At 40.5% G+C, this 9,175-nt stretch overlaps 1 protein-coding gene across 2 annotated transcripts in view; it reads right to left on the minus strand.

Annotated features, from left to right (window-relative positions):
- Positions 1 to 244: 244 nt before the first annotated feature.
- CCNG2 (cyclin G2) overlaps positions 245 to 9,175 on the minus strand; it is a 9,568-nt gene continuing 637 nt past the window's right edge. Inside the window, exons 1-8 of one of the 2 annotated variants that reach the window (XM_010838121.1) lie at positions 8,507 to 9,139; positions 8,277 to 8,414; positions 7,392 to 7,529; positions 5,705 to 5,955; positions 5,499 to 5,577; positions 5,320 to 5,418; positions 3,029 to 3,234; positions 245 to 1,683 (exon numbers count right to left, since the gene is read on the minus strand). In XM_010838121.1, the coding sequence (XP_010836423.1) occupies positions 1,560 to 1,683; positions 3,029 to 3,234; positions 5,320 to 5,418; positions 5,499 to 5,577; positions 5,705 to 5,955; positions 7,392 to 7,529; positions 8,277 to 8,414 (1,035 nt within the window). In that variant the 5' untranslated portion in view covers positions 8,507 to 9,139 and the 3' untranslated portion in view covers positions 245 to 1,559. Of the gene's footprint in view, positions 1,684 to 3,028; positions 3,235 to 5,319; positions 5,419 to 5,498; positions 5,578 to 5,704; positions 5,956 to 7,391; positions 7,530 to 8,276; positions 8,415 to 8,506; positions 9,140 to 9,175 lie in introns of those variants that run through there. The other variant, XM_010838120.1, reaches the window with a different exon arrangement.

Below are 9,175 nucleotides of genomic sequence, written 5' to 3' on the forward strand. Positions count from 1 at the left end.
ATATGTCACTCTTTCATTTAATATGAGTTCACCCCAGAGAGGTCAACTCTCCAATGACAGAAGCAGTATCTCCAAGGCTCAGGGCCAAACTGCGGTGAGGAAACACTACCTGAGGGACTTGTAGTAACCAAGGGAGAGGGCTCTTCCCGTAGGCACTCCAGGCTTACCTCAAGCCTCCTCACTGAAATACAGCACGCACTTTTTCACCACAGTTAAAAATTAAAATGTGACTGCAAACACGGAGTAGCATTTGTTAATATTTTTATTTTGAGTTGTAATCTATTACTTCAAAAAGATTCACTTCAAAAGACATCCAATGGATGTTGATTTACCAGTAAAAAAGTCAGTCATCACTATATGAGTTATAATACAGGATACACAATAAATTATATTTACATGCAATGACTAGACTATCACACACATGGTAAAAAAATACAGTATTTTATGTACATTTTTAAAGATTTACACTTTCATATACAGTTTATAAACTTTAAAAAAGTTCTCTGTACAAAATCTCATGTGTACAGAGTTTATAAATCCCTTTTCTTATGGCTGTACCACCACACAAATATGCTTAAAACTATAATACTACAAACACTTAAGTTTCTTTTTTACAGTTCATATTCTTGGCACCCATACACAATACCATTATTTTTGAAATGTGAATTACAAAGGAAATAAAACATAATCATGCAGACTTCTCTAAGAGAAGAAAATGAGATAAAATGTGCTACGAGATCAACATTTACCCATTCCATAGTTACCTAGTTCTGTTCAACCTGCTGCACTGCTTTCATACAAGTACATGCAAAACGAGCAGATTGTGGAGTGCTTTAAAAACATTAAAATAATACTACAGTCTGACAATACTTAAGCATTGGGAATGCAACTATCCAACTACTCTAGTCTGCTGCTTACTTCTGCTTTGGCAGAAACCTCAAAGAAATGAAGATACTACACACTAAAATCACAGAAATGTCAATATTCTAACTCCTACTAAATTTCTAAAGTCTGCATCAGAGAGTACATTGATCATTTAAAAGACAAAAACAACCGAAAAGGTGTTTGACAATTAAGAGTATATTCTCTGCTCTGAGAATGGGGGGGAGGGAGAGACCTAAGAGAAACCGTTAAAGGATCAGCCATCGTGCCTGCTAAGGCAGCACTTCCACACTCCCAATCTGTTTCCATAAAGACACCTGAAAGCTTTATAAAAAGTGGACGCTACACTACTCATCTTTTAAAAATCATCTTGAAAAGTAGTAAATTGAAGGTATCAGCACCTTCCCTCCTCCCCCAAGTAGCTAAAGATCAATGAGAAAAATAAAGTGCCAATGTCTAAAGTATTGTTATTATTTAAGAGGCACGAACCCATTTGATGGCTTAGGATTAAATATGAAAATAGGCCATATCTGATCTGAATAATTGACAGAAGGTAGGTATTCCAGAGTCGATGCAATTCCTGCCTGGATGGGGGTGGACCAGGAAGCTACCTACTCCATTTATTGCTTTGAAACCTGTACACACACTTAAAACTCGGGCCCAGGACAATGAGATTTCTAAGACGGAAAGCACAGTGTCTGTGCCACTTTGAAGCTGAAGAAGAACGTGCACTCTTGATCCCTGTGAGGGGAGCTGCTGAGGCTCTCTTCTCCACAACTCATGTCTTCACAAGAGTCCTCGCTGAAAGGAAAAACAAAGAAGAGAACCCCGTTATTTAAAACACACTCAAATGTCGCACAGGCAAAATTAAACTGCTGAACAAGTAGTTCTAGTCTCAGGATTTTTACATTCAAAATTTAAGCACTACAGAGACGAAATTTAACTTAGAAGGCCTTCCTAAAGGGAAGTCTATTGTAATCTCCTTAGAAAATACAGATTCGCTTAAGGGGTTTAAACTCATTACCTCTTGCTAAACTAATATTCTTTTACCAAGTAATACTAACTAGAATTCGAAAGTATTTTAAGCATTTTAAATCCAATGAAAAGTGAAGTGAAAGTATTAAGCTGCTCAGTTGTGTCTGACTCTTTGCGACCCCATGGATTGTAGCCTGCCAGGCTCCTCTGTCCATGGAATTCTCCAGGCAAGAATACTGGAGGGGGTAGCCATTCCCTTCTTCAGGGGATCTTCCCAACCCAGGGGATCAAACCCAGGTCTCCTCTACTGCAGGCACATTCTCTACCATTTGAGCCACCAGGGAAGCCCTTAAATCCAATAAATACAGACTAATGACAAAGTCCCATCACATGTCTTTCTCGCATCAATAATCTCATAACTGATCTTCTCAAATATCAAACCAAGAGACCAAGAAGCTATTAAAATGGTACTTCTGGTCTTTTCTCCCTACAGCATGAAATGGTCAAATTTAATAAAATTAAGTTCACTTTACTAACAAAAATAAATTCTGAACAAGACAAAGGCATCTGACAAAACTAAAAATATCCTCAGAACTCGGCTGCATCAGTGATGGCAGTTCCCTTTAGTTTCCAGTCATTTAACCCACAGCCTCTTCCCACAGTACCATTTTAGGAATTCATACTAATGTTAAAAGCCCAGAATGCTATTTGCTTGTTTTCTAACTAAACTGAATTTCAAAGAGCAACGGAGATGGGAAACAATCAGTTTTTAATAAGGGAGGAATGAAATAAGTCAGAGAACAACAAATACAGTATGATGTCACCTATATGTAGAATCTAAAAACAAAAAACAGAACTCACAGATGCAGAGAACAGATGGGTGGGTGCCGGGGGTGAGGGGAGAGGGTGGTAGCTGACGATGGCCAAAAGGTACGTGCTTTCAGTTACAAGCCCTAGGGAGGTAAGGATGTATAGGATGCTGGTTTCTGTTGTTTTTTCATAAAGTTGGGGTGAGGGGGTAGGATGGTGTACACTTCCCAACTACTACCTATAAAAACTATTTCTGGTTAATTTTCTCAACCAAAGAAATGATGCCATAGAGGTGCGGGCTGTGATATACAAAAATCAGTCTTAGTCTGGGGAAGTCTAATTAGTCAAGGAACCTGCTTACCTTTCACTTTCATCAAAACACCCCCCCTCTGGTATTGTTGGCAGCTCAGGAACACTGTAATAGCTGTTGTGGAGGTTCTGGGCTGTGCGCCTTGAAACGATCCAAACCAGCTTCTTAAGATCTGGTTTGCAACATTCAGGAGAAGAATATTCGGCTAGGCATTTAGAAACTAACTCCCTCCAGTAAACAAACTCGGAGTCATTCACCTGAAAAAAAAAAAAAAATTTAACTGAAGAGGTTATGACAGTGGTTCCCAAACCTTGCTATACCTTGGACTTACTCCATGATTCTTAAAAAATACTGTGCCTGGCTCCCACCCCATGATACTTTTACTTAATTGGTATGCGGGGGGGTGTCAGCCAAGATTTTTTTAAAGCTCCCCAGATGATTCTTATATGCAGTCAAAATTTGGTAACCACTGCTTCATGCGAGGAGCACCACAGGTATAAATACTTCCAGAGGATTCGGCCTATTTTAAGAAAACACACTGCTTATAAACAACAGGTCTGTTAATACACCAATTATCAAGTATATTCTTTGATAGTCACAATGCAAAGGAATTTAACAGAATTTAGGTTTCTGTAACATAGCTTTAATTGGACTGCTAAAATATGCATTTACATTAAAATACCAGATATATGTGAAAGGAGAAGTTGGAAATACAAGAGAAGAGGAATTTCCCCAGACAGGCACAGTTCCTCCACCACTGGGGAGTGCCCCAATTTATTTCAAGGAATCAATTTTCACTGAAGATTGTTTCCAAATAATAATACTATAAAAGGTTTAGATCCAAATTAATAAATTCGTCACTAAAATAGCAGCTGGAAGTCAGCTGTTAAAATGCTTCACGCTGCATGTACCTGACCACAAACGGATGAGGATTTTGTGTCATCTTGGCTTCCATTTCCACCGAATCCAGCCACATCTTAATCCCCTTGCAACGTGGCTTCTATCTTTCTCCCGACGTCACCTCCTACATCCCAACTAAGCTCCTTAAATTCTCATTACACTGGGCCTCTCACCAAAATTCAATACTCTTGACCACTTCCTTCTTGAAAACCTCTTTCCCACCTGAATGCTTGTACTTGTGTACTTCACATTCCTTCACTTGGATCCTAACAGGGAAACTGCCAATACTGAAAACGAAGAGTTTTAACTGACCCCTAAGCAAGGGACTCTGAGGTTTCAACTAATATTCCTCATGAGAAATTCCTAATCTCAATCTCCAACTATAATTTAGACTGGCAAGAATCTGCTAGACACCTACCTATCGGGCAGGTATGAAAGAAAGTGAAGTCACTCAGTCGTGTCTGACTCTTTGCGACTCCATGGACTGTAGCCTACCAGGCTCCTTTGTCCATGGGATTTTCCAAGCAATAGTCCTGGAGTGGATTGCCATTTCCTTCTCCAAGTACCTAAAATCATACTCCTTTGACATTAACTTCTTTGAAATTTCCCTCAATGATGCCAGTATTCGCTACACCGTTAGGCCCACATCTTGGTCGTCCATGACTCCTTATTTCCATGCTTGGCCTCTAAAAACTAGAGTTAGATGCCCTTATTCCTGCTTGTGATTAGCACCTAGACATTCTATCTACAAACCTACCCTGAACTGATTCCCAAACTTTCAGTGTCTAAGATTCTTTTTGGTACAGCCAGGCTCCCAGTCGTCATGCCTCTCATGGTCTAGCTTACTTCTCTGCTAACCAAACTTTCAAGTACATCCTCTGTTTAGAGACACAGACCCTGCCTTGTGTTCAGTTCCATATTTCTCCAACCAGACCACCAGTTGAAGAAAAAGGACTGTGATTGTTTGGTTTACACCTCTTTCTGATTGAAAAAACTTATTAGGCTGGCCCGACAAAGCAGTTCAAAAGCAAAAACGCAGTTGATGTTATTTTGGTAATGCTACTATGGGACAATGTCTCAGTCCTACAGATGTACTGGGATGCTGTTGGTGTATTTACTGAGTTAACTTCTTAGTATGCATTCTAGAACAACGTGTGCAGGACAATACAGACCACTGTACTACCAACTGGCAAGAAGACGAGGGAAGGGATGTCTGAATACAGAAAGCGGCTAGGCTAAGTGATCAGATTCCGCTCCAGCTTAACACTGTCTGAGTTGAAGCTGCATTTGGAGAAGAACATCAACACTTAAGATACAAAGAAAAAATGAATAAAAGTTAAGAGCCCCATAAAGTGTTAATAATGATTAAGTCACCACAGAAAAAATAAAACACCAGGAAGAAAGCTGCTATAAAGAACAAGTTCTGAAGATACTTAATTTACCTTGGAATGTTTTTTAACAAGCAGGAGAATTTCCAACAATTCAATGGATTTCAAAGTTTCTACTTCCAAATTGAGAAGGCACAAAGCTAGTATGGATGGCTACAAGAAAAAAAAGAAAAATAAATATTTTTTAATTCAAAATAGAAACTGAGATATATATAAGTAAGAAATTGACTTACTTTTGCTTTTGAAAAGGTAAGTCGGCAGCAGCAAGCTTTCAGCTGAGCTTCTAATTTATCAAGGCTCAGTATTTCTTTCCTATACAATGAAAAAGAAAGAATAAAATGTTTATTAAACTGGAAGGTATAAAAATATTCACTGGCATTCTAATTCTTTACTTACAGCAAAGCTAAAGTACAAAATTTTCATTTTTAATCCCACTGACCTTTCTGAAGTATGACAAAGTACGATAGTATGGTATAAGTGCAAAAAGTTTAAGGCAGTAGTAGCTTCGAATTCATAGTGCAATTTTTCTGAAATTATTTTTTCCATCCGCTTTATGTCAGAAGCAGTACATTTACATTGGCTAATCCGGATCACGTCATGAGTAGATGGAATATTGCATTCTTCTTCAACTATTCTAGCAGCCAGCAAAAAACAACAGACTCCAATGCAAGACAAATGCTTAGGTTTCACCTGAAAAACAAGGAACAAAAGGTTTCTTCCAACAGTTGTCACTTTAACTTCGCAAAGCGGACACTTAAAATACCGTAATGAGCCCCTACTCTTAAGACAGAACATGATCAAACTGCTTCCTTGTATTTACCCTTACATAAAATTAAACTTAACTGTTTTTACATTTTAAGCTGTCTTAACCTCCCTTTAAAAAACAGAAAAAACATTTTGAGCATTTAATTTAAACACGGCTTAAAAAAAAAATTAATGCAAATTCAAAAGCTAGGTTTCTAAATACACTGTATTTCTAACTTACAAAACTCATAATAGTACAATCTCCCCCAAAATAAATTAAGCCTAACACCAAGAAAATATACTTCTTTGAATATAAAAGTAACATAGTCATCTTTTTATCTTCTTATCTATTTAAGAATCATCCTATGCCTCAATGCAAATTTGCCCCCAAGAGAGCTACTGCATCAGATGTGCAGAGTGGAGCAGATGTAAAAGCTGCCATGGACAGATGGCTGCCCTTTTCTTTTCAGTGCCCTGAAAATTGACCCAGCAGCTGACAAGAATTCTACTGGCAGAAGAATAACATTTTTCTAACAGTTACTGATCGATGTTTTTTTAAATTTATTTTTAAGTGAAGTATAGTTGAATTACAATGTTATATATATATTACTGCTATTCAGCAAAGTAACTCCGTCAGTATACACACATATATACGAACATACATTCTTTTTCATATTATTTCCCATTCTGGTTCATCACAGGATATAGAGTTCCCTGTGCTACACAGCAGGGCCTCGTCATTCATCCATTTTGTAGACACCACTTTGCACCCGCGAATTCCAAACTCCCAATCCAAGCCTCCCCCGCCCCTCTGGCACCCCCCAGTCTATTCTCTTTGTCCTTCGTTCTGTTTCTGTTTCATAGACAGGTTCATCTGTGTCATATTTTAGACTCCACAAATAAGTGAAATCTTATGAGTCGCTGGTAACTGTTAATAAGACTGTGGCTCCCTGCTTTGAAAAGGTTTCTCATAGGGAAGGCACTAGGTCACCTTTAACATACTGCTATACTGCTATTTGGCATGTTTCAGGTGTTTAAAAATACCTAGGCTTAACAGAAACATACTGGGAAATGAAAATATGAAAATCTTATTTTGAGAGCTGTGTAGATACAAAACACCCAAAAAAAAGTAGTTTTCATTGTGTCACATCTTCAAAGAAAAGTTATGTAGGAGATACATCAAAACCTAAGATACAACAATACACTGACTTTTGTAGTCTCTTAATCTGAACTAAAGATCACAACTCTGATCATTAAAAATGCTTATATATAATAACAAATACATTCATTTACCAAATAGTTACAGAATCCTTTATGCTAGGTATTGTGCTGGGCACCAGGTATTAAACAATGAAGTTGTGTTTACAAAAATGATTAAATACCTTCATAAGAGCCAAGAATCTGTCTAGAATATTGACAGCCAAGACAAAAGTTTCAGTGCAAGATCCAAAAAAGTTGGTCAAACTCCTCAAATCTTCGACTTTGGCATTTCTCAATCTTGGACACAAAGTGTTATCCGTCTGCAATAAAAACCAAGAGCCAAAGTTTATGCCCGTCTTAGAACTAAAATGGGTAATACACACAGATTCAAAGAAGGTAATTGTTTCACTTAATCTTCAAGAATATGGGGGGCAGAGTGCCATCACTGAATCAAAGTGCTGCAGTTTTTCAGACAGAAAATGTGTATACATCACCAATTTTTAAAAATATACATCACATAATTGGGCAAATCACACAAAAAACATATATACATCATCAGACATTTAGCAACTCAATATACTTCTGGAAGCCACACTTCCAGAGGGTTACATCAAACAGAATCCAATTCCCTTGTAATGGACACATAGAAGGTTCCTTGTTTCCTTTTATTAAAAAAAGAAAAACCACTTAGGAGTCTACAATACAGAAGCATTGCATAGGCAGAGGGTATTTCCACAAATGACCTGCTCAATTTCCAGGGACTCTCCCACTCAGAAGCCGGAGACTCGGGGTGTCACTTCTGAAGACACACTTCCCTAGAGTTAGTATCGCTCTCGTTCTTGCTAAGAAACAAAACCAATGACCCGGTATTAAGATTTATCGTAATATTCTAGGAAGATCGATTTTGGTCTTAAGAAACTTTGCAGCCTTTAATCCAGACTCAACTAAAATAAAAAAATAAATAGGTGTCTGTGTGTGTATATATATACACACTCACATGTATTTTTAAAGTCACCTCCCCAAGCCCCGTTAGCGGCTGCCGCAAGATATCTTTCCTGGGAACTTACCTCCGGGGTAGCCTCGATCAAGCTCAGCCCTTTTTCTCGAGGTTGGAATCTCTGTTCCTGCTCTAGGTAGAGGTTCAACAATCCGAAGAGCTGGACACCTTCGCGACCGGCCAAGTACTCTGCTCCCAAATCCTTCATCTGCAGCAAAGACACCACACACACACAGTTCAGTGTATCCTGGGGGTGGCCGGGGTAAGCGAGGGAGAGCACAAAAGAACAGGGGTTAATACCTCCAGCTAGGGGCGCACCAGCACACCCCGGCGAGAAGCGGGTGAGGGGACCAGTCACGTCCAGCCGAACCCGGCGGAATCCTCCCCCGCGGCCAGGGAGGTGTGCAAGGGGGAGGGGCCGTGGGCACGTCCGCCGCCAGCGCAGGGTCAGGCCGGCCAGCCCTGGCCTCCCGGCCGTTTCACAAGCAGGAAACTGTACCCGGGGCTGCGGTGTCCGAACGGCCCGCCCCACCTGAAGTCGTGGGGCCAGGGGCTTCTGCCCAGTGGACCGCACCCGGGGTTCCGAGAGCAGCGGATCCCTGGGGTAGGGGCTTTGCACAATGCGGGGGGATGGGGAAAGAAAGTCTCGCGACTGAACAAAGAACCGGAGGGAGGAGACTCCCAAGCCCCGCCCCTCCCGCGGAGCCCGGCTCCAGAAGCCCCTCTCGCAGGAGTCCAGCCCCTAAACCTTCCCCATGAGCATCGACTGCGCCTCCTCGGAACAAAACCGGAGTGCCGGAGACCTCGGTTCCAGAAAGCGCTGGCTGCGCGGCTCAGACGATCGGGGTCCGGGGGAGGGCAGAAAATCCAGCCCGTCCCGTGCCCAGACAACACCTGTCCATCCATGCCCGATTCCGCAACTGTGCGGAGACGAGGAGCTGTCAATCCAAAATCCACCCCAACGAGCCC

The sequence above is a fragment of the Bison bison genome, unplaced genomic scaffold (genome assembly GCF_000754665.1).
Source record: "Bison bison bison isolate TAMUID 2011002044 unplaced genomic scaffold, Bison_UMD1.0 scf7180017864092, whole genome shotgun sequence".
Lineage (NCBI taxonomy): Eukaryota > Metazoa > Chordata > Mammalia > Artiodactyla > Bovidae > Bison > Bison bison.